At 45.3% G+C, this 26022-nt stretch overlaps 1 protein-coding gene across 1 annotated transcript in view; it reads left to right on the top strand.

The window, feature by feature from the left end:
• Positions 1-26022, top strand: part of cpne2 (copine II) — a 39713-nt gene that overhangs the window by 9345 nt on the left and 4346 nt on the right. The window contains exons 2-14 of the mRNA XM_066713506.1: positions 6236-6432; positions 9265-9444; positions 10215-10289; positions 10624-10695; positions 11012-11095; positions 13085-13174; positions 13513-13611; positions 14507-14593; positions 15013-15072; positions 19849-19982; positions 20763-20817; positions 22928-22979; positions 23184-23317. Coding sequence (XP_066569603.1) covers positions 6265-6432; positions 9265-9444; positions 10215-10289; positions 10624-10695; positions 11012-11095; positions 13085-13174; positions 13513-13611; positions 14507-14593; positions 15013-15072; positions 19849-19982; positions 20763-20817; positions 22928-22979; positions 23184-23317 — 1290 coding nt within the window. The 5' untranslated portion in view covers positions 6236-6264. The remainder of the gene's footprint in view (positions 1-6235; positions 6433-9264; positions 9445-10214; positions 10290-10623; positions 10696-11011; positions 11096-13084; positions 13175-13512; positions 13612-14506; positions 14594-15012; positions 15073-19848; positions 19983-20762; positions 20818-22927; positions 22980-23183; positions 23318-26022) is intronic.

The following is a 26022-nucleotide window of genomic DNA, read 5'->3' as shown; positions in this document are numbered from 1 at the left end:
ACAGTGTTCGCCATGCTGTCTGATCTGTGTTATGCTCTAGGCAGCTGTGGGCTCTAGAACTTGCTACAGACATTGTTGGTGGTGTTAAATATCCACTTACAAACAATATATAAACCATGAATGCGTTCAAGACAATGAGTGGGGTAACATGGGCTCAGATGCTGGCATTTCCTCCTCTCCTGTTGGACAATGGAACAGTATTTATTCTTGTGCTGAATCTCTCCACAGGACAGAGATTGTCAATTGATATTCTGTGCAACTGGCTCTTGAGATCCTCTTGAGATTCAGAGGCTTCACAGCGGCCATTCGGAAAGGTCTGAGCCTGACTCATCTGAGGGTCGCTAGTTCCTCTCCACTTCTGGCAGTATTTCAAGATTTCAAGCCAGTTCCACTTTGTAGTTGTTTGAGAGTTTAACATTGTTTCCTATGGTTGTGGAGGGTGTTGTGATGTTTTATGGGGAGTTCTTAGTGGCTTTTGGTGTGTGAAGCAATCAATGTCTCTTCAGTTGCATATGAGTAATACAAAACACAAATCTTGTGCGGTTTCTTTTTTTGTTTCTGTTTAATTCTGGAAATTTAAACTTTTAGAGCAACATCTGGAGAGAGAGTGTTTCTCTGCCCTTATTACGTGAGGAATTTATTTCAGTTGTGTTCAGTTGGTGAGCAAGACCCGTCTGTTCTGTTCATTGCGGTCTCGTGCAACTGCTGGCTGTTGTTTAGCATGGGTGTAAAGATGAAAAAAAAAAAAGATCTGTGAAGCTACGTGAGGGGAGCTATATTAAACCTCTGAGGTTTCTAGAATGTAGTTCAGCTGCAGTGTTAAATGGCATGTGTTTGTGTGTGTGTGTGTGTGTGTGTGTGTGTGTGTGTAATTAACTGCACATATGAGGGCACCCACTTATTTCCTTTTCTTTTCGAATTCCCACCTGTAAAAGAAAGTGCTGTCTGCCTTCCGTAGCTGGCTTCGATTTCCTACATCTTGTAATGAAACCAATGCTGTCCGAATGCCAATAGTGGAGAAAGCTGTAGCTAAGCGAGCTTTGCTATTGGGGGAGTGCCTGTGTACAAGTGTGACATTGTGTGACAAGTGTATTATCAGCATATTCCTCAGCCCCAGATACAATCACTTCTGGATGCCTGCATTCATAACTGCTGGTGCCACCTACATAGCCATGACTCTTGCTGCCCTATACCTGTCCCCCTCTTACCCTGACCAGCTGGACCAGGCTCTCTGCAAGCTGCATTCCCTGCTCTCCTTTGTTTGCTAGAATAAGAGAACAACTCACAAAACATTGTGTCATGCCTTGCATCTCAAACTGGGGTGCGGAAATAGTCGGCTCTGTTTTTACAGCAGATTGCCGATGCCGTCTGTTCGTTGTGGCAAAGTCAAACAAAGGCAGGCTCGTTCTCCACGCAGCTTCAGCTGGCAGCGGCTGTAGTCGGGGGGAAAGTGCTGATGTGTTTGTCCGCCCTCATAAAAGTTTACTGCTGTAAATTGACATGGTAGTGTGGCAGTTTTCCCATAGTGCTCCCATGCACACTCTTGGCTTTGCCGAAGGCTCCCTTGGGCTGGACCGAAATCTCTCCTTTCTCCAACATTGTAGTTCAGCTATAGGGTGCTACAATAATCTTGTACAGGGGTGTAATGATGCACGCTGGGGGAGCTGCAGTTGCCTTCTGTTCCCTCTTGGTGCAATGACAAGCACTACGCTTGGTGTGGCAGTGTGGCAGTGTGCGTGTTCATGTGTGTGCGAGTCCCGCCAGCCGCTCTGACACAGAAGGTCGGGGGACAGAGAGCCGCTAACAACCTGAGGCCACCTGTGTCTCTCAGTGCTCGCAGAACAGGGTTTATCAGTTACATAGCAACAGCAGTCATTACACTATTGTTAGTGTCCCAGTTTGACAGTACATGTTCTCAGATCCTCATAGAATAGTCTTATTACAATAAATAAATACAACTTTATCATTATATATATACACTCACCTAAAGGATTATTAGGAACACCATACTAATACTGTGTTTGACCCCCTTTCACCTTCAGAACTGCCTTAATTCTACGTGGCATTGATTCAACAAGGTGCTGAAAGCATTCTTTAGAAATGTTGGCCCATATTGATAGGATAGCATCTTGCAGTTGATGGAGATTTGTGGGATGCACATCCAGGGCACGAAGCTCCCGTTCCACCACATCCCAAAGATGCTCTATTGGGTTGAGATCTGGTGACTGTGGGGGCCAGTTTAGTACAGTGAACTCATTGTCATGTTCAAGAAACCAATTTGAAATGATTCGACCTTTGTGACATGGTGCATTATCCTGCCGGAAGTAGCCATCAGAGGATGGGTACATGGTGGTCATAAAGGGATGGACATGGTCAGAAACAATGCTCAGGTAGGCCGTGGCATTTAAACGATGCCCAATTGGCACTAAGGGGCCTAAAGTGTGCCAAGAAAACATCCCCCACACCATTACACCACCACCACCAGCCTGCACAGTGGTAACAAGGCATGATGGATCCATGTCCTCATTCTGTTTACGCCAAATTCTGACTCTACCATCTGAATGTCTCAACAGAAATCGAGACTCATCAGACCAGGCAACATTTTTCCAGTCTTCAACTGTCCAATTTTGGTGAGCTTGTGCAAATTGTAGCCTCTTTTTCCTATTTGTAGTGGAGATGAGTGGTACCCGGTGGGGTCTTCTGCTGTTGTAGCCCATCCGCCTCAAGGTTGTACGTGTTGTGGCTTCACAAATGCTTTGCTGCATACCTCGGTTGTGACGAGTGGTTATTTCAGTCAAAGTTGCTCTTCTATCAGCTTGAATGAGTCGGCCCATTCTCCTCTGACCTCTAGCATCAACAAGGCATTTTCGCCCACAGGACTGCCGCATACTGGATGTTTTTCCCTTTTCACACCATTCTTTGTAAACCCTAGAAATGGTTGTGCATGAAAATCCCAGTAACTGAGCAGATTGTGAAATACTCAGACCGGCCCGTCTGGCACCAACAACCATGCCACGCTCAAAATTGCTTAAATCACCTTTCTTTCCCCTTCAGACATTCAGTTTGGAGTTCAGGAGATTGTCTTGACCAGGACCACACCCCTAAATGCATTGAAGCAACTGCCATGTGATTGGTTGGTTAGATAATTGCATTAATGAGAAATTGAACAGGTGTTCCTAATAATCCTTTAGGCGAGTGTATATATATATATATATATACATACACACACACCGATCAGCCATAACATTATGACACGTGCCTAATATTGTGTAGGCCCCCCTTTTGCCACCAAAACAGCCCTGACCCGTCGAGGCATGGACTCCACTAGACCTCTGAAGGTGTGCTGTGGTATCTGGCACCAAGATGTTAGCAGCAGATCCTTTAAGTCTTGTAAGTTGCGAGGTGGGGCCTCCATGGATCGGACTTGTTTGTCCAGCACATCCCACAGATGCTCGATTGGATTGAGATCTGGGAAAGTCAACACCTTGAACTCGCGATTCATCAGACCAGGCCACCTTCTTCCATTGCTCCGTGGTCCTGTTCTGATGCTCACGTGCCCATTGTAGGTGCTTTCGGCAGTGGATAGGGGTCAGTATGGGCACCCTGACTGGTCTGCGGCTACACAGCCCCATACACAACAAACTGTGATGAACTGTGTGTTCTGACACCTATCAGAACCAGCATTAACGTTTTCAGCAATTTGAGCTACAGTAGCTCGCCCATTTTTCCTGCTTCTAACACATCAACTTTGAGGACAAGATTTTCACTTGCTGCCTAATATATCCCACCCACTGACAGGTGCCATGATAACGAGATTATCAGTGTTATTCACTTCACCTGTCAGTGGTCATAATGTTATGGCTGATGGGTGTATATATACACATACATACATACACACACACACACATATATACATACATGTACAGTGCAAAAGTTTTAGGCAGGTGTGAAAAATTGCTGTAAAGAAAGAATGCTTTCAAAAATATAATCTATTAACATGTCTATTTATCAATTAACTAAATGCAAAGTGAGTGAACAGAAGAAAAATCTACATCAAACCCATATTGGGTGTGACCACCCTTTGCCTTCAAAACAGCATAAATTCTTCTAGGTACACTTGCACACAGTTTTTGAAGGAACTCGGCAGGTAGGTTGGCCCAAACATCTTGGAGAACTAACTGCAGTTCTTCTGTGGATTTAGGCAGCCTCAGTTGCTTCTCTCTCTTCATGTAATTCCAGACAGACTCGATGATGTTGAGATCAGGGCTCTGTGGGGGCCATACCAACACTTCCAGGACTCCTTGTTCTTCTTTATACTGAAGACAGTTCTTAATGAATTTCACTGCATGTTTGGGGTTGTTGTCATGCTGCAGAATAAATTTGGGGCCAATCAGATGCCTCCCTGATGGTATTGCTTGATGGATAAGTATCTGCCTGTACTTCTCAGCATTGAGGAGACCATTCATTCTGACCAAATCCCCAACTCCATTTGCAGAAATGCTGCCCCAAACTTGCAAGGAACCTCCACCATGCTTCACTGTTGCCTGCAGACACTCATTCATGTACGGCTCTCCAGCCCTTCGGCGAACAAACTGCCTTCTGCTACAGCCACATTTCAAATTTTGACTGATGAGTCCAGAGCACCTGCTGCCATTTTTCTGCACCCCAGTTCCTGTGTTTTTGTGCATAGTTGAGTCGCTTGGCCTTGTTGCCACGTTGGAGGTATGGCTTTTTGGCCGCAAGTCTTCCATGAAGGCCACTTCTGACCAGACTTCTCCAGACAATAGATGGGTGTACCAGGGTCCCACTGTTTTCTGCCAATTCTGAGCTGCTGGACATCTTCTGATTGCGAAGGGAAGTAAGCATGAGGGGTCTCATCTGCTGCAGTAAGTTTCCTTGACTGACCACGAGTCTTCAAAAGAGCTTGGACAGCACATCTGGAAACCCCTGTCTGCCTTGAAATGTCTGCCTGGGAGAGACCTTGCTGATGCAGTAGAACTACCTTGTGTCTTGTTGCTGTGCTCAGTCTTGCCATGTGTATGACTTTTGACAGTAAACTGTCTTCAGCAACCGCACCTTGTTAGCTGAGTTGGGCTGTTCCTCACCCAGTTTTACTCCTCCTACACAGCTGTTTCTGTTTCAGTTAATGATTGTGTTTCAACCTACATATTGGATTGATGATTATTAGCACCTGTTTGGTATAATTGTTTAATCATACACCTGACTACATGCCTACAAAATACCTGACTTTGTGCAAGTGTACCTAGAAGAATTGATGCTGTTTTAAAGGCAAAGGGTGGTCACACTAAATATGTATTTGATTTAGATTTTTCTTCTGTTCACTCACTTTGCATTTAGTTCATTGATAAATATAATCTATTAACATGTCTATTTTTGAAAGCATTCTTACTTTACAGCACTTTTTCACACCTGCCTAAAACTTTTGCACAGTACTGTTTATATATATATATATAGTTTTCTACAGCTGTGAATTGTCCCAAAAGAGAGAGTGAATGCCAATGTTGTTTTTCACTGTGGTTTTCAAGAGGTTCAGAGAGGAACTCACGTGCCTTTTTTCCTTTTTTTACCTTTCTTTCATTTTCTCTGTCTAATATGCCCTTCTCTCTCTTGGTGTCCTTACATGTGGTTTTTATGCAGAAGGTTCTTTGACATAGAGTCCTTCAGTTGATTTATTATTTATTTGTAGTGGATTTATTATCCAATGAGACTCAGGATTCAAGTTGATTGTCAGCTCCGGATATTTTTTTCAATGCAGGGAAGGGAATCACTTATTAAGCAATAAAGCAACTCTTAAAGAAAAGGCATAAGAAAAGACAAATATACATGTAGTTTTCATGGACATGTTGATTAGGAGGGTATACAATATACTTTGTGGAACCTGGGAGTGTCCAATCTAAGGTGAGACAGAGAAGGAGCTTGGGAAAGTACTGGGTCTTTTATTATTATTGATGCAAGCAAACAAATAGGAGCTACACACAACTCTTGTGTGTCTGTGGGCCTGATTGGGAAACCTTTCTGTAAACATGCGCTGCACTCAGCTATTGTCTTTACACAGACCTGATGCCCAACCTGTCTTCCAGTAAGGCCTACTACCAGCCATTGTGTTTAATGCAGAGTCAAGTCTGCCTTTTAGGAAAGTTCAGTCTGGCTGCTTTCACATCATTTGTGATCAAGACAGTAACAAATGTGCATTGTCTCTGTGTCTCTTCCACAGGCTGTGGGAGAGAGGTGTCCCGGGACCACATGGCGTACACTCTGAGCCCTAGTCCAGGAGGGCCAATAGGGACTCAGCACTGTGTCACCAGGGTGGAGCTGTCAGTGAGCGGGGAAAACCTCCTGGACAGAGATGTCACCTCAAAGTCAGACCCCTTCTGCGTGCTGTTCCTAGAGGTGGAGGGGAAGTGGGTCGAGGTAAGTGCAGGGGGCAGCTGGGGGGTAGTGTGGCTAAAGTGGGGCAGGTATAGCCCAATGGGTGCTTTGTAGGGGAGTTTGCTCTCATTTCTCTAAGAGGCCTCGGCTCTGACAGTGTTTTAAGGATCCACGTGTGCGAGATAGACAGGGCTGTGGAGGACCTGCGGAGTGTCTTGACACTGCATACTTGAAACGCCCATGTTTGGGAATCAGTAAGTGTGGGGCCCAAGTCTCAAATCATCGAAAGTCTGTGGGAGTCTGGCAGCCTCTACCTGTACTGCTGACCCAGGGCAGTGACAAGGCCATGCCCAGAGCCATTTGAACGCGGCTGCAGAGCGGAGTGTGTAGAGGTGCGAAGGCACACTGGTTCTGGGTCATTAACAAAGATGGAGAAAGAGAAGGATAAAAAAGGAGAGGAGTGACTTCCCACTCCACAGCTGCATCTACCTCCAGCTGTGTGGCTCCGCTGTGTTGATGCACCACGGCCACCTGCAATGCACTGAATTACATCAATTTTCCTGCTGCCTTCATTTCAGTTTTGTTTTTGGTTTTCTTGTAAAAGAAAGAAGCTTGTCCTTACCTTTAAATAAATTTCATCCTGAAGGTGGACAGTTAACTGCAGGTACTTACTATTAGCATTAGGTTAGCATACCTTGGAGGTCTGTGTGGCTGGTGGGGGGGATCTTCCTGTGAAGTCTAATCGCTGTGACAGCTCTAGCCGCTGTCATTCTTCCACACGTGTGATAACAATTCACACATTGGAGCCACAGCGGGAGCACTCCTGTGTTACTTGATAATCACTCGCCTCCCATATTCCCTCACCGTTTTGGGTTGCTGTGAAGCTGCTGGGCCTCTGCGGAATGGTCCGGAATGCTTTTGTGGACATTTTACTTGACTAGCATGGAGAGGACATGCTCAGAACACACCCTGTACCCTACAAGATCCCGCCTGGGAATTGTAGAAAAGAGCCCACACTGAGATTGGAAAGCCCCAGTGAGTCCTCTCGCCCCTCTACAGAGAGCGGTGCCTGAATTAGCACTGCTGCCTCCTGGGATGTTCTGGATAACACCAATCTTCCACTAGCTTTCAATAAGTTTTTTTGGGTGTTCTTTTTTTCAAGCCAGAAAGAAGCTTGTTCTTACCTTCAAAAAAATGACATATTGAAGGGAGCCCTTTCTCTTTGTGATTATCGCCCCAGGACCTGTCAATTTTCAATTATATTTGTCATTTTTGAACGTGCTATTCTTTAACAGCTATCTCGATCTCAGATACACATTCTCGGCAGTGCAGCCTTTGAAAGATACCTCTAATCTCTAACAAAAAGCTACTCACGAATGCAGCTGATTGACAGAAATAGTTCCACCGGGTACATAACATCTAGTTTCGCTCTAATTAAAGGGCAAGCTTACATAACGGCTCTATTAATTTCCCCCTCTGCTTGAAACTGCTCAAGTACACCCAGAACAATAGAAGCATTCTAGCAGCATTCTAGAATAAGTGACCTCTGACCTTGTTGCTGTTTCTAGGCAACTGGACTGACTACTGTCAAATGACATCACTTAGCCTGCCTGTGCACACCTTTGAATTGAGTAAAGTAACATTCTGAGGCTCGATGGTATAATCATTGCAATCTGATTCATCTTGAACACAGAGTAGCTGCACAGCCAGAATATGATAATCAGCACAACCAGCTCTGTGTACAAAACACAACCAGAAGAAAGCAAGAACTCTTATCTGCTATCTGTGCTGGTGCTTTGAGCATGACTCTATTTGTATTTTTCACGCTTATTCTTATGCGAGTGAATGCACAGATTAAAACAGCAGCAGGAGCTTGTTTACAGTTACCAGCCCCTCTGTGGTCTGCTTCAGATTGCAGGGGGACCGTGGTGCTGACTGGGCTCTCTGATAGCTCACCTGAGTTGTGAGGAGCATAGGGGGGCTGAGAGGGCTCAGAGCCTGGATTTTGATGCACTGGATTCAAAAGACAGTGCCTTCGGAGTGATTCACAGCCCGCCATTACCATTAGTCATTCGTTATCCCACCAGAAACGGATTCTCAATTTAACATTCTAAAATGTCTGTCGTATTAGCATTTTCATCATGGCCACCGTTATTCTTATTTCCTCAAATTACACTAAGTACCAGTGGACTCTCATCATGGAAACTGTGAAATAAACAGAGCCTTGTGCTGTCTGATGACACAGCCCACAGGGAGACATTGTGCAGCGTCCCGGAATCCTCTGTTGCATTGTGTCCTCTCGCCAGCCTGGGATTGGACTGCAGAAGCAACCGCTGCCCTCCAGCCCTACAAACTCAGCCAATCAACCAATCCAATAAAACGTATATATAGCCCCTTAGACACAAACAAAATGTCTCAAGAAGTGCTTTACAAGGGAAAAGACCAGCAAAACCCACATACAATAAAGTAACAACAACAAAAAACACTAGTTAAGGGCCAGGTCTGGTCTCAATTTGGTTTGGAAATGGGGATACAGATGAGATCCCCCTGACATGTCGTGAGTGAGGGAGCTGCAGAGTCTGGGAGTGTAGCGTTGAAAGGAACGGGCAGGGAAAGCAAACTGAAATAGGGAACACAGGGTAAGTTTGCAGCAGTGGAGTGTGATATTCGATTGGGAACATTACGCCATACGTTCACTACACAGGGTCTGATCGGGGGTATTTAAATTGGCGGTTGCACACAGGGGAGGAAGAATGAATATAGGCGACAGCTATGGAGTAGCAGCGCCGAAAAAAAACATCAAAGCATGCGAAGAAGCGATTAACGTCTAACTTCTGTTTCTCTACCCTCCTTTGTTGTTTTGTCTCTCCACAGATTGGACGGACGGAGACGGCTGTGAACAATCTGAATCCTGTGTTCGGGGTGAAGTTCGTGATCGACTACCACTTTGAAGAGGTCCAGAAGCTGAAGTTTGCATTGTTTGACCAGGACAAGTCCAGCACCCAGTTGTACGAGCACGACTTCCTGGGGGAGTTCACCTGCACGTTGGGAGTGGTAAGACTGCACTGTGTGCAAGAGCCACGCCCGTGCCAGGCTTCTGTAATGCCGTCATCAGTCCGTCAAATCCTCCAGGGTTTGGTATATACGCCTGGGCCTGGCGCTGGAAGTTTCTAGACTCTATTTTACTTTCCATGCCACCGCCTGCTCCTCATAGATGTCCCTAGGTATTTAATGTACTTGCTGACATAGTAAAACTTATCTGGAACACGTCGTCTTTTAAAGATATGTCAGGAACTTAGATTCCAGGAACTGCTTTTCAAATGCCAGATGAATGCAAAGGCACTGACATTCATGGGAGCCATCAGCATGAGTTAACATCATCCCCCCGCAATGCGCCCAGTCGAGTGCCAGGTATTGATCTGAGGACGGGCCGAGGCACGGGGCCCATCAGCGCAGCAGTGATGGCCCTTCCTGCTTGACAAGGAAAAATAGGCCTTATGTTCTGCAGTGAATATTCACCCCAAAGAATTCGACAAAACAAACACAAAAACTCACACATAAAATCACGCAAGCACATCTTCACCATCCTTTTCAAAGAGCTAGCACCTGATGTTGAACTACAGTTTGAGCCATTGTAGCTTCTACCCCAGTTTATTAGTCAGCACCCGGACACTGGACATTTTTAGGCTTCATACTCTTGTTTTAAGTGTCCTGGCAGGGACAGACAAGTGGCATTAAAATAATACTAACAGTGTCATCTTCTCCATACCACCGCCCCGCATTGCTGGTGTCTAACATGGTGTTCTCTGTGTCTTGGCTACTAGATCGTCTCTAGTAAGAAGCTATTGCGGCCCCTGGTCCTGGGCAACGGGAAGCCAGCTGGAAAGGGAACGATCACGGTAAGCATTTGTTATGTTTGAGGGCTTGTTGTTCACAGTACTACTGCACACTGGGGTCTATATGAGTTCTAGTATTTGAGCCCTAGTCCTAGTACTGATCCCAAGCCCACCTCTCACATTTTAGAAGTAACCCTCCCATGACAGGTTTAGTCCCGGGTCGTGCTTTCTTGCCATTCACTCTCCGGGTGCTGTGGAGTGCTAGCTGTGAGAAGAGAGCATCTCTCACACAATTGGGTTCCTGGCCTTTGGTTTTTTGCTAGTACGAGGACCTAGGTAACTGGGGGCCTTCTGTAAGGAGGGACGGTGTGAATCTGTGTGGTTCTTGCTTTTGCAGGTTACAGCACAGGAATTGTCAGACAACAGAGTAATAAATCTGACGATGTGCGGGAGAAAGCTAGACAAAAAGGTAAGCCTCTGACTGTCATTCAGTTGTATGAAATTAAGGGCAAATACTACTACTACTACTACTAATAATAATTGATTGTATTACTATACTTTTATAATGCTATAAAATGTATTTTGTACTAATTGCATTACTGCACTTTTGTATTGCTCTACAATGTTTCTTGTGAAAACTGTAATTGCCCTGGTTAAGGGTGTCTGTTCAGAAATAAATAAATAAATAAATAATAATAATAATAATAATAATAATAATAATAATAATAATAATATCATTTTAAGATTGATTGCTATTTTGTGTGATCGCTTCTTTTGAATTTCAGGATTTCTTTGGCAAATCAGACCCCTACTTGGAGTTCCACAAGCAGGGCGATGACGGGCAGTGGATGCTGGTGCACAGGACAGAGGTGAGGCTGCCTGCTCTGTGAGAGTGTGTGTGTGTGGGTTGAAAACATCCCTTGTTTCTCACCTGGATGAATGTTGTTTGGTTGTTGAGTTGTGCATGGATCCAATGTTGATTGATTATGGCAGTGAGAGAGGCTCAGGAGAGAGGATGCTGTCTGAGAAGCAGGGAAGATAGAAAGACCTTGCAGAGCTGTGTGTGTGAGGTTGTGTCTATGTTTGTCAGTGTGTGTGTGTGTATGTGTGAGCATATTTGAGTATGAATGCATATGTGTGTGCGCCTGCGTGGTTAAGAGTGTGTGTGTGAGCATGTGTATACACAATGATGTTGTCGTACTCGCAAGCTCTCTAAAAAAAAAAGCCTTTCCACTTGCTTTTAAGTAGGGCCCCTACATTTTTCATTTCTTCTTGGTGTGAGGAAGTTGATTTCAGCATAACTGGAAAAGGTCTGTTTGGAAGCAGCACTACACTGAGATTCAGTCATCACAGAAGCTTCTTCTACCTTTGGAATATATTCATAATAAAACAGCTTTTTTATAGACAGAGGTTTATTGTCTTTTTACAGACACACGTTTAATGCATCATGACTATATCATGTACTATATTTAGACTATGTCTTTATTTTAAATTACATGGTTATTTTTGAGAGTGAAGTTTAAACACAGTTTAAATCCTGCACACACCTATTTTCGTGGAGGAAAAGATGATATTATTGGATGACTCATTCAGACACCGCGAGCCGTTCTTTCCCTCGCTGCATAAATCACAGGGCTGAACTGCACAATGCCAGCGCAGTCCCAAACAGTGTGAAGGAGCGAGACTCGAATCTCTCCGCTCAGAACACACTTTGATTTACAACCACGACATTTGATCAGAACATGCAGAAATATAGGAAGGGGAAGCAGCTCTCCTCTCTTTTGCAAGCCAAAGAAGTGTACCCCATATGGAAATCCCACATATGAACAATATATGTTATGTTTTCGTGTGTTTGTAATATATTTAGAATACAGTGTGCACATATAAATATATTTAATAAATATTGGTGTTTTCCATGTGGGGCTGAGGGATGTGCATGTAGGGCAATGGAGAGTTCCCCTTATAGGGATGAACTTTAAGGATTTGAGGTAATTCTGTGTGTATATCCATACCCAGGCATACACAAATGTCAACATTAATTATTTGTTTATATATCTACAGGGAAAGAGATAGACAAACAGACACAGAGCATCACCCAGCCTGCAGATGCTCAGGCATAGTGGTCTCACAGGTGTCTCCAGTCAGTGGTGTAGCTCATGTTTATTGTGGTTAAATAAGACCAAGAGCATACATGTCTTGATGGGCCTGTCTGGACACTGATGCCAGCACACACTCATCCATCCACAGTCCTCACAGCTTGCCAGTGTAGTGGGGTGTACAGGGGTGGGGGTGAGGTATCTGGGCTACAGTACTTTAGAGAGAGGCATGAGATGATGTCTTGCTTTAGCTCCAGGCTAATTCTGTGACTGAGCCTGGAGTGTGTGAGCGCACTTTAAAACATTCATGAGAGCTGCACTCGAGCCCTTGCGCGTTCAAGTTTTTTTAGCCAACATCCTGCAGCTGTGAAGCCTCGTGTCAGGGGAGCTGACTGACAACTCTGTCAGCGCCTTCCTGGCAAGCAAGAGAGCACCGCAGGAACGGCTGGTAGAAAGCACACAAAAAAGTGTCACCTGCACCGGAAATGTATTACCCAGTAAATAAATGATCAGGCAAAAACCCAGGTCATGAATTCTGATAGGCTGGTGGTGAGGGATTAGGTTTGCCGCCTTTTGTCTGTGTGTGTGTGTGTGTTTGTTGTTGTTGTTGTTGTTGTGGTTGTCTGAAACTGTTTGATTGAGCTGTGTGCCTGTCTCAGAGAGGAAGAGATCCTATGGGCTGCTGTATTCTCTATACCTGGCTGAGTACTGTCTCTTTGGTGCCAGGGGGATTTCAGCTGTAGTTTGTGCTTGGTTTTGCAGGTTATAAAGAACACACTTGATCCTGTCTGGAAGCCGTTCAGCATGCCCCTGATCTCTCTGTGCAACGGTGATGTTGAAAGAAACGTCAAGGTAGGTATCTCCCTCGGTAGGAACCCCGGCGCTGTGCAGATGCAAGCACAGATCAGAGTGAGGGTCCATCCAAAGCAGGAGTAGCTTCAGTAAACTACTTCATAATGAAATAACAAGAAAACATGATTCAATAAGTGCAGTGGCAGCCAAAGAGCTACTTCAAGTTTTTTATGTTTTATTCTATTAATTTTACATGTTTTTCCCCAAGAGACAAAGCCGAGTTTGTGATGGCTAGGGAGGTATAGCAGCCTGTCATTTGAGGAACACTTAAAGAGCCCCGACTGATCTTCTCTGTCTCTCTCTCTCTCTCTCTCTCTCTCTCTGCTCTGCGTTTTCAGGTGATGTGCTATGATTTTGACAATGATGGCGGCCATGACTTTATTGGGGAGTTCCAGACCACCGTGGCCAAGATGTGTGAAGCGCAGAACTCCAGAGAGGTGGGCTCTCAGATAGCCAGCACACACTGTAATAGACAGTACAGGGAGCAGCAGTGCTGGGAGGGGGGGTTTAGTGAGCTGAGCCTCAGATCCAGTAGGTCAGTCAAACAAACAGTTGCCCCTGGGACCCAGTTGGACTCCTTCAGCGGGTCAGCCCTGAGTGGACTGTAACGTCATCTTCTGGTGGCCTCTGACATTATTTGCATTTAGATTAGTTTCCATGTTATCATCAGGGTGTCTTGTGGTGCACATTTGTTTGTTTGTTTATACATATATTTTATACCGGAAGCAGCAGGAATTAATTATTGACAGCAGCTCTCCTTTGACATGCAAATAGGCTTATTTATCTGTTTGCAGGGTCTGTAGCTCTGGCATTCAAACTCCATGCATAAAAACGCAGACCCTCTTTGCATGAATGTCATTATTGCAAACATATGCCTGCTCTCCGCACAGGACCTGGCAGCGGGGAGGTTGTTCGAGTTTTAATTGTAAGGCTGGTAAGATACAATAGCGTGAAGCTGCGGGTGCTGTTCTTTATGCTGTTGTTCTCGTGCTGAAGCAAGCACCTGTGCTTTCCGATTCCATGCCTTCTCTTCTCATTTTATAGAGACACACACACTCAACGACGAAATAGTGTTTATACCACGGAATGAACATAATGCATCCTGCGTGATCAGAGATCAGTGCCATGCTGAATGAAATATATATATTTTTCATACACCCCCAAGCAACAACAGTTTGTAGCTTCCCTCCCAAAACTCACAGCTTTCATTGGACTTGTGTCTGGTTTGCGTGACGGTGTATTTGGTTTTGTGCTGCCTCTGCCCTCTGGTGAGAGGGTGGCATGTGTCGTGGTTTTAAGGACACTGCTAACCCAGCTGCCTTCTTGTCGCAGGTAGAGTTTGAATGCATCAATCCCAAGAAGCAGAAGAAAAAGAAGAGCTATAAGAACTCTGGGATCATCATCCTCAAGTCGTGTAAGGTAAAGCAGCCGGCCCCGCACCCCCACACATCTGCAGTTCAGTCTCCTGTAATCAGCTATTAGCGCTTTAATTATGCAAATCCATCCAGAGTGATGCCAGAACAACCTGCTTTAAATGCATTAGAAGGCGTGCAAAATAATTATGCACACAGTTAACGACCTGTCTCGTAATTGAAAATGTAATAAGCCACAGGACCGTTGCGCCATATGAGGCTTTTTACTTTACGCGCCACATTGGTGTCAACAAACTTGTTTATGTAAAGAAATGTTTTTTGTTGTTTTTGATGTTGTTTGACTTTGTTGTTGTTGGGTAATTCTTTCAGGGATTTGTTTTACACATGGATTTTAGACTTATGTGTGAAGTCTGGATAGACTGTGGAAAATACAGGTGTAAACATGTCTCTGTGTGTTTTTATCAGGTTACAAGAGACTACTCGTTTTTGGACTACATCCTAGGAGGCTGTCAGCTCATGTTTACCGTAAGTGCGCACCTCGTCTGTCTGTCTGTAGTCTCTGCGGTCCTACTTAATGCTGTGCAACTCTTTCATACCTCTTAGAAATTGCTGTTCAGTAGTTAATTATAAGCTGGTTCCTTTTTATTTCCAGAAGTGTGACTGACCCATATTTGGCAGGGCAGTCATATTTGGGGAACATTATCAGTGTGCCGTGGGTAATTAAGTGAAGCTAATTCCAGTAGCTCTCCCACCACACGCCTTGAGTCATATAATGACAGTGGTGTGTGCTGCGGTTCAGTCCTGCAGCAGTCTTCAAGGTCTGGTGGACCTCCCCCCAGCAAATTGAACTCACTATCAGTGCATCCAGTGCCTTCCCTGTTAGCTAACCTGTCCCATCTTGGCCTGCGCACCGTGTGTCATTGTTTGAAGCACAGGGCCCTGTGTTTCACAAATATGCAAATCAGTACCCCTGGGTTGGCCTGTATGATAGCGGCACCGAGGGCTGTGTTTGTGTAATTAGTAATAATCTAAACTTAGCCATCAGTGCTTTGCTCCGACACATTTACCTAATTTAGAAACCCTTCAAACTCTTCTGTTGATTTTCAAAACGCAGACGAGATACACATTAAAAAGAAATGAGCCTTGGATGGGCAAAAGGAAAATGAGATGTCAGTTGTGGTGATACTTATGCTTCTACTAAAGGCCCAGCTGAGACTTCTCCAATAGGGAGACTGCTGATCATGGGTGGCTGAAGGAGAGGACTGTCCTCCGCCAGCTGTCGATACTGTCCCTGTCTCCCTGCTATCCCTGCAGAGTGGACTGGCTATTGTGCTAGACAGACCCCTGCCCAGGGAGCATCGAATCTGTGGGGCACCGCCTGGTAGATCAAGACTCTATTGCCTGCACTGTAAATATTTCAAACCTTTTGTTTAAAAACACGGGTAAAGTTCACCAGGGAAAAGGTACTTTGCTTAATCACCAGTGCCCGGCAGGTCCCTGACTCTGTCAAGCTCATCACAGACACACAGAGGCAGGGAGGCAGGGTGCGAATGGCTGCGACCTGGCTGCTTGTTTCTGAAGTAGGTTGTGTTCGACCCAATGTTGCTGAGTGGCTCACAGCACACTAGCAGACTGTACCAGCTCCACAATGGCCCATTGATTTGTCATACGTCAGTTTGTTTTTTATTCACTCAAATCATTTCCTTTCACTGTGCTGTTGTAACTATTTTTTTTCCCCTCCCCTGGTGTTTTTTTATGTTATTCTTTTCTTTCTTCTTTTAAATGCAGGCCTTGGTCCTGTTGATCTGGGCAGTTTTATATAACAGTGTGATTTTATTATTTACGTGCTTGTCAGAGAAAGAGAGAGAGGGAGAGACGCAGGAAGACAAGGTAATGTTACCATAGAAACCACAGGCCCGTGCAGAAGCTTTCTGCTGGTTTGGACTAAAAGAGAGAAACATAATAATGATTCTGAAATAGCGAAGGCCATGACGCCAGTGAGTGAGGAAAACAGGAAGAAAAAATAAGGTTTATGGGGGGAGAGTGTCATGAAAATGCATATTTATGAGGCAGCGGGATTTAGTTTTGTATCACGAAATAGCTTTTTATAAGTTTTATTTCTGGTCAGATTATAACTTAAGGACACCCACGAGCATGGAACGCTTTAATCTCGGACTCTGTATCCCACAGCCCTGTATAATCCCTGCTTTTCTGTGAGGCTGAGCAGCCTCTTAGTTTTCTATAGAAATCCCTGTTCTATGCGCCTACTGCCATCAGAGTATGTGGGGATGGATTTATCCGATATTAAGAAAATGATCCCCGCAGTGATGTAAATTCACGTTGGCGAGAGTGACGGTGCCTTTTTGGGTAAATGATTCGGAGTGCTCTTCAAATGGGAGTTTAGTGGACGGGCACAGGTGTGGTGGAGGCGCTGAGGAGCCGACAGGAGGCACAGCTCCGTCCCACGGAGGAACAGGCAACCAGGGCGAGGATCAGAGCCGCCCTGCCCTGATCTTGCTGGGAAACGGTATAAAACATTCTGAGTCTTATCATTACGAGCCGGTGAAAGCACCTGAACGGCCTCACTCAGTGCTGGAAAACATAACATTTGCCCACAGGTCATGTGGTTTCTGACAGTGGCGGCTGGGCTAACGGCCGTGGCGCCATCGTTTAGTCACTGAGACATGCAATAATGTGAGAAAGGGCTGTATTTCCATTCAGTCACCTTATGTGTGGGCAGAAGTTATTGATTTAAAATTATTGATCTCTTGTAAAGAAGCCAGTATGGAAGTTTACCCCACTTGGTCCAGGTTCCATTACTCCCTGGGATGACATAAACTCTCATTCACAAAAAAACAACCTAAGAAATATATAAACATATATAACCATATATATATATACACTCACCTAAAGGATTATTAGGAACACCTGTTCAATTTCTCATTAATGCAATTATCTAACCAACCAATCACATGGCAGTTGCTTCAATGCATTTAGGGGTGTGGTCCTGGTCAAGACAATCTCCTGAACTCCAAACTGAATGTCTGAATGGGAAAGAAAGGTGATTTAAGCAATTTTGAGCGTGGCATGGTTGTTGGTGCCAGACGGGCCGGTCTGAGTATTTCGCAATCTGCTCAGTTACTGGGATTTTCACGCACAACCATTTCTAGGGTTTACAAAGAATGGTGTGAAAAGGGAAAAACATCCAGTATGCGGCAGTCCTGTGGGCGAAAATGCCTTGTTGATGCTAGAGGCCAGAGGAGAATGGGCCGACTGATTCAAGCTGATAGAAGAGCAACTTTGACTGAAATAACCACTCGTTACAACCGAGGTATGCAGCAAAGCATTTGTGAAGCCACAACACGTACAACCTTGAGGCGGATGGGCTACAACAGCAGAAGACCCCACCGGGTACCACTCATCTCCACTACAAATAGGAAAAAGAGGCTACAATTTGCACAAGCTCACCAAAATTGGACAGTTGAAGACTGGAAAAATGTTGCCTGGTCTGATGAGTCTCGATTTCTGTTGAGACATTCAGATGGTAGAGTCAGAATTTGGCGTAAACAGAATGAGAACATGGATCCATCATGCCTTGTTACCACTGTGCAGGCTGGTGGTGGTGGTGTAATGGTGTGGGGGATGTTTTCTTGGCACACTTTAGGCCCCTTCGTGCCAATTGGGCATCGTTTAAATGCCACGGCCTACCTGAGCATTGTTTCTGACCATGTCCATCCCTTTATGACCACCATGTACCCATCCTCTGATGGCTACTTCCAGCAGGATAATGCACCATGTCACAAAGGTCGAATCATTTCAAATTGGTTTCTTGAACATGACAATGAGTTCACTGTACTAAACTGGCCCCCACAGTCACCAGATCTCAACCCAATAGAGCATCTTTGGGATGTGGTGGAACGGGAGCTTCGTGCCCTGGATGTGCATCCCACAAATCTCCATCAACTGCAAGATGCTATCCTATCAATATGGGCCAACATTTCTAAAGAATGCTTTCAGCACCTTGTTGAATCAATGCCACGTAGAATTAAGGCAGTTCTGAAGGTGAAAGGGGGTCAAACACAGTATTAGTATGGTGTTCCTAATAATCCTTTAGGTGAGTGTATATTTGTGGTCTTTTACACACAGAATAAAGAAATGGAAAAGGAAAAAGAACCCTTTGCATTTCGGCGCACTGCGCTGCCCCGGGGGGATGCAAAGTGAGAAGCAGAGGTGTGATGTAGAGCAGACCCCACTTACTGAAGAGATGATTTCTCCATCAAATTTGTTAAAGAATGCAGACGGTCTCTATGGTGATGTGGCATGGTATAAAAACACATCGCAGCTAAGAGGAGCACTTGTGTTGGGGTGGAGGGAGGGAGGGAGGGAGGGGGAGCAGGATAGGGTGTGCTGTGATCTATTCGACAGAAGCACAGAATTTAAATCCCTTCAGAGCCCTGCTGTTTAATCCTTGCACGGTTCTCTGTCCTCCCCATGGGCTGAAGCATTGTTATAAGAAGATGGACTAGGAATTCGGCAATTTAGCCCATGAAAATCCCATAAGGGGAGACCATGAAAGCCTGGGCTGCGTGTGGCATCTGTTTGAATCCCTGACAGCTTCCTTTACCAGGCTGACTCCGCGTAGGAGGGGGATGGCTGTCGACGCAGAGCCATGCTTTCTTTGGTTCGGAATACGTCTGCAACGGGGGGAGGGGGAGGGGTTGAAAGTCAGACGTGATTTAAACTATTAAAACTGTGTAAATGAGGACCTGCTCTTGCACACCCTCAGAGCGCCCTTGGAGTAAGACTTCTAACACAGACCAAGCTGGTGTGGCCACTGCAGACCACAGATGCATGTGCTCCTCAGCACTCCAGCGCAACGCATAAATGCCACTGCACAGTGCATTATCCGTTAAGTGGCGCAGGATGAATACCCCAGATCTGCTGTAGAGGCTCTTCTCATATCATTCTTTGGTTTTCCCGACCGGATTCTTTTGCGCCTTGAATATTTTATGCTTTTCAGTTAATAGTTTATTGACTCCGAATGTCTGTCGTGTAGTGTGGTGGAGCGGCTCGTGAGACTGAGGCCTCCCTTATACCGTCACACATATATCCCTTAGAGATCACAACGTTTTTTTTAACATATTGGCCTCCCTTATACTGTCACACATATATCCCTTAGAGATCACATGAAGTTTTTTTAACATATTAGTACCATGTGTTTGCTTTGTCTCATGCTCTACTGTGCTTGTATTGCTCCTTGCTGCACATTGATAGCACTCTTCCTACTCCTTTTTGTTTCAGGTGGGCATCGACTTCACAGCATCCAACGGGAACCCGCGGGATCCCTCCTCCCTCCATTACATCAACCCCATGGGGACCAATGAGTACCTGGCCGCTATTTGGGCCGTAGGGCAGATCATTCAGGACTACGACACGTAAGTCCAGGGCGCAGGAGCTGTGTGGCATGGGAGGGGGATTGAGGGAAAGGCTGTACACCAGGGGAATCCCACATGGCAGCTAACGTTGAATTCTGTGGTTTATTTTCGGCTGGATATCTCTTCATTCTCCGGAAGTGGAACAGATCTCCACATTAAACAGAGATGCACAGGGGCCCAGGCTTTCATAGCTCACATTCCTATTGGTTGTCTGCCATGCCCAGGAAGAAACTAGCTCAGAGAGACGCTAGAGTATTTCAGAGGCAGCGTGCTGCAGTACGTTCTGCTAAATTATCGGGATGTGATCCTTTCATGTTTTAATGACATATACCGAAGCCAGCAAAAAAAAAGAGAGAAACACTTTCAAACACCAGGCAAGCAGACAGGGATGCTGTCCCACCTTTGATTGCGGCGCTGATGCTCAGATGACGAATGTTAGATGCCAGTAACACCACACAGATACAACTACAAGCTAAGTTGTCAAGCTTCTTACGTACTTCCCTATAGCATCTCTGCCTGCCAAGCGGCGCGCACGTCCCGCTCTCTCCTCGGCTCGCTGTCTTCGTCGTGTGCCGCTCACATCGTCAGCGCACAAGAGTGTATCTCATTAGTGAGATGCAACAGGCTAGCCTTCTGTTCTGGGAGGTGAGTGCCTGTCAGCCCTGGGACTACTTTTTTGTTCTTGATCCCTAGTCCCTGAGACCTAGCTCTCTATGACCTGTCTCTTTTTACCTGTGTATTTATTTAACGTCTTATTTATTTATTGTCATTTTTTTTCAGAGACAAAATGTTTCCTGCTCTCGGTTTTGGAGCACAGCTGCCTCCTGACTGGAAGGTAAAATCTGAGTTCTCCGTAGTTCTGTTGTTAAGAATCCCCCCCCGTGTCGATCGTCACACTCCTTACATATCCCCCTGGCTGTTAGAATGGGGGTGTGGGTGTTATGACAGTTCTGTTCCTGTTCTAGAATAACACAGAATAACAATGCTTGATGATATCATGACAGGCACATCCCGGGGTCAGGTGACCAGTTTAAAGGGTGAGCTGGACCACAGTTCTTCATTTGTTCAGCTCATTCGTAGGACTTAGAATGTTATAGAAAGATAGATAGATAGATAGATGCATATGCATTTCATGAAGCTTAGGAACTTGTGCTTATGAACCCGGGTTCTTGTGCTTAGGATCTGATTGTTGTAACCGAGGACAGATGATTTGTACTTTAGCACTCAGTTGTTCCGTTCTGTGAGCTTGTGTGGCCTTCCACTTAGCTGCTGAGCTGTTGTTGCTCCTAAACATTCCACTAGCAAGACAGAAATTCAGCAGACTGACTTGTTGGAAAGGTGGCATACTATGACGGTGCCACGTTGAAAGTCACTGAGCTCTTCAGTATGGACCATTTTACTGCCAATGTTTGTCTAAGGAGATTGCATGGCTGTGTGCTTGATTTTATACACCTGTCAGCAATGGGTGTGGATCAAATATCCGAATCCACTAATTAGAATTAATTAAATATCTCCACTTTAGATGTCTAAGCCATTGTTTTTTCCACGTCAACAATATTTTTGGTATAGATATATATATCATTAACATTCTATTGAACTTTATTTATCAAGTAGTTGAATGTTAATAGATTTTCAATTGAATATCTATTTAATATTAAATTGGGCCATGTAATCTAAAGCGTTACCGAGATAAATTAATGCAGTGGAGATGCTAGTTATTTAGGGAGGGGTAGAGGTTCTTCCTTGATCTCAATCTGTGGAGATTAAACAACCCTCTTACACTTTCATCTGGCCTAATGTGCTCTGAATTTCCCAGTCTGGTTAATCTGCATTGTTTCCCTGTAATCTGATCTCCCTGGAACTAACCAGGTCATTACCACAATTAAAGCTGCCCTTAAACAAGTTTGAATTGGCTGTAATTTTGTCAAAGTAAGGAATGGTGGTGCTGCTTTTATTTTACACTTCTTTGAGTTGAATGCCTCAAGGGGTAGGATGAACAGGGCTGATGTGCAAGTCTGCCTTCACTGGGAATCTGGGCAGTGGCCTAGCGTGGCATCATGCATTTCCACTGCAGTCGTGGTGGAGTTAGTTCCTATAGAGGCTGGGTCTACACTGCACAGTGTAGGGGAGTAGGGTGGTGAGGATGGGGGGAGAGTGGGGGACTGCCAGGAAAACCAAATGAGCTCAGGAGTCAGTCTGGAGAACAAAGGCAACCTTGTTTTCTCTCATCTGATACTAACAGAAAAACCAAACAGTGGATAACTGAATACATGAATATCATGCAGCATGCTTTTGAGGTCTCTGTGTTGACTGATTTATTTATTTATTCAGGCTGTTTATTAGTTTGGGCTCTGTGTTTATCTGTTTGCAATTTACCATGATGTCGGGATATGTTCCTTAAAAAATGTAATCCACGGGAGACCGTAGGCACGGTGCTTTATGTGAGTATGCAATGGATCATTGTGTGGCTGGGGTTGCCATGGCACTGAAATGCAACCAAAAAAAGAAGAGGAAAGGGAGAGAGGCAGGAGCTGGGAGGGGCTCTCGCTCAGTCCTCATGCAAGGTAACACAGAACCAGGGAGGGCAACAGCAGGGAGGGCAGCGGGCAGCCTTGCTGTGACAGTCTGCCTTGACGTGCACTTTTGGCCCCTGTATGCTGTATGCACAAGCTTACCACAAACGTCCTGTTGCCTGGAGCACAATTTCACTGCACTTGATCTCACTGTCCGACCCTGTGGTCACAGTGAGTCTGAAGCATTTGCAAATTGGGGATCATGGTATTATATATAAGAAAGGACTGCAGCACGTTGATGTACACTAGGGCCTGGGTTCACACAGAATCCGTAGTGCAACCCCTACTAAGCCACATTATCAGGAGGTCCTTTGTTGAATTTTTTCTGTGATGAATCTAATGCTACATTTGTGTTCTGCTTTGCTGCGACAGGTGTCACATGAGTTCGCCATTAACTTCGATCCCACCAATCCCTTCTGCTCAGGTAAGCAACCTCAGCTGGCATCAGACCAGAGCTTTTGGTGGGGGGTGGGGTGGGTGTGGAATTCGCGGTGGGTGGAGGGGGGATTAGGTCTCATGTCCTAGCTTGAACTAGGTGTGGTGTGCTGCAGTGGATCCACAGAATTCCAACGCAGTGATGGATGGGTGCTGCCGACTGCTGCCCTCTGACCTGTTGTCTGTCCCCCAGGTGTGGGCGGGATTGCGCAGGCGTACTCGACCTGCCTGCCTCACGTCCGCTTCTACGGCCCGACCAACTTCTCCCCCATTATCAACCACGTCGCCCGCTTCGCCTCGCAGGCCGTGCAGCAACAGGTGGCCGCAGTAAGTAAAAATGACTGCTGTGTATTCACAATATTATACACTAGGCTCCTGAGCTGGACTGAGAAACGCATCAGAGTCCCTCTCTCTCTCTCAGATTGGCCTCCTTTTACCTATTTTTTTTTTTTTAATTTAATATAAAAAAGGTTACAAAAGCACAGCAGGTCCCTAACTGTCAGAACTGACTGTTTTAATAATCTAAATGCAGTCGCTATGACTTGATGGAAAATTGCTGTAATTTAATAATTCGATGACACATTACTAGGCTGTTAGTTTTTAAAAAAAAAATTTACACACAAAAAAGAATGTCTATATAAAAAAATTCCATTAGTTAATGCCAATTCGTTTTTTTCCGAGCCGCAAAAAAAAATCCACCTCAGCTTGTACTCATAGAATACAAAGGGGGTGTACAAGGAAAGCACTCCTGCTCCCAGAGTCTCTGGTTATTTTTCCATGTCACAAGTACCTGACTCTTCCCACTCCCTGTCCTAGTGCCAGCACTGTGTGATTCCCTCTGTGGCTCACAGTAGCATCCAACTCAGAGTGGCCACAGATGTGACCATGAGCTGGGGAAGCTTTCTCAGTGAGCCCTTCCTTATGGAAACATGCAGGCTTTCTGTGAGAGCGATTCCCTTCATCGGCATAAATAAACAGCATTTCCCTTGGTCGTTAATTCTCATGAACGCGTGTTCCTGTGATCCAAACCAGAAAAGAGTCTAGACTTCCCAGTCTGTAGTTCTTCCAAGGCATGTGTGTGAGTTGCGCTGGGGGGGGGGAGGTTGCATCAATGCAAGTCGTCTTTAGAAGAAGAAGAAGAATCCCGTCGTTTTGCCGTAGAGCGACTGGTGTTTAAAATCGTGGGCCCGGCCCTCTCTCTCAGCGATTGATAAGGTCTGTGCTATTGACACCGCTCATTGTTCCAGCAACAGTGGCACGATGCTGGGACCCCAGTGCAGAGCAGGGTGCTGCTGCTAATTGCACAGAGCACCGGCAGCACATGCTGGCTGAACTAGTTCAAAGTACACAGAGTGGCTTTGAACCTCTGCCTTTCATCACCAAGCAAAGGCTATTTTAAGTCCCTTTCAATTAGGGATATTTATAGAGGGCATTCTATTAATGACCGATCTCCTCGCTAGCAGTGTTCATTTGGTTAAGATGTTCCAATTGAGCAGGACACACCAATGAGTGACCGTCTTCAGGTCTCCGCCCCATTCCTCTCCGCAGTAGGGCGTGCAGCCTTAAGAGCTCCTGTCAGCGGCTCTTTACAACTGTGTTCATTTCCCAGGCCTGCAGAACAGGGCTGCACCAACTTAAAATCCCCTTTTACAATCGGTGTAAATTCTCCGGTATTGTGGTTCAAAAGTCATGGAATCACCAGCCACAATGCGCACTGCATACCTGGGTTGGGTCAGGACACACCCGGTGCCGTTTTCAGCACAGGAACCGCTCTGAACCTCCTGGGTACATCCAAGTATATCTGGAGCGAGAGGGTGAGATTCCGAAGATTTACGCCAACCGAAGCGTGCCCCTAGAGGAGCAAGGAACTGCACTGTTCACCCATCTGACTGAGGAGTGAGGGAGGATCATTGAAAACACTGACTGTAGACTGCAGACTGCAGCAGCACAAGCTTGTCAGAGGGAAGGCTGACAACCTTTTCAAACCTATTTTGCCAGTGTGGCCGAGAGGTCCAACTGCCAGGACACGGCGCTGACATTACAGTGCTGCTCTCCATCACCTCTGTGGACGTGTCCTAGTCACCTAGTGGACTGGGAAGCTTCCATCTCACCGACAGCAGAAACACAAAAACGCAACGAGGAAGAATGTTGTTGTTCCAGAACTGTACAGGGTTCTTTAGATGTTTTTTGGCAAACTAATCTGGTCTTCCTGTTTTGGGGCTTACCAGTGGTTTACATCTTGTGGTAAACCCTCTGTATTTACTCTGGTGAAGTCTTCTCTTGATTGTTGACTTTGAAACAGATACACCTACCTCCTGGAGGGTGTTCTTCATCTGGCCAACTGTTGTGAAGGGGTTTTTCTTCACCAGGGAAAGAAATCTTCTGTCATCTACCACAGTTGTTTTCTGTGGTTTTCCCGGGCCTTTTGGTGTTCCTGAGCTCATCAGTGTGTTCTTTCTTTTTAAGAATGTATCAAATAATTGGCCAAACCTAATGTTTTTGCTAGGACTTTGATTTGTTTGTTTTGATTCCTCAGACTAATGATGGCTTGTTTCACTCGCAGTGGCAGCTCTTTGGCCATATTGAGGGTTAACAGCAACAGATTCCAAATGCAAATGCCACACTTTAAATCAAATCTAGAACTTTTATCTGCTTACCTGTAATTGAACTAATGTGGGAATAACATACACCTGGCCATGGAACAGCTGAGACAGCTGAGCAGCCAATTGTCCAATTACTTTTGAGCCCCTAAAATTGGGGGGAGCACATATAAAAATGGGTGTAATTCCTACACCGTTCACCCAATTTGGATATAACTACCATCAAATTAAAGATGAAAGTCTTAAATCTTGATTGTTTAGTTTCAAATCCATTGTGGTGGAGTACAGAACCAAAATGAAGACAATTGTTTCACTGTCCAAATATGTATAGACCTAACTGTAAGTAAAATAAAAAAAATGGATGGACATCTGCTGAACCCGAGGCAGCTCTGACATGCTGCCTTACAATGATTTTGTTAATCTCCGCGCAGC

The sequence above is a fragment of the Amia ocellicauda genome, chromosome 9 (assembly GCF_036373705.1).
Source record: "Amia ocellicauda isolate fAmiCal2 chromosome 9, fAmiCal2.hap1, whole genome shotgun sequence".
In the NCBI taxonomy this organism is placed as follows: domain Eukaryota; kingdom Metazoa; phylum Chordata; class Actinopteri; order Amiiformes; family Amiidae; genus Amia; species Amia ocellicauda.
This window is presented reverse-complemented; position numbering and strand designations above follow the sequence as displayed.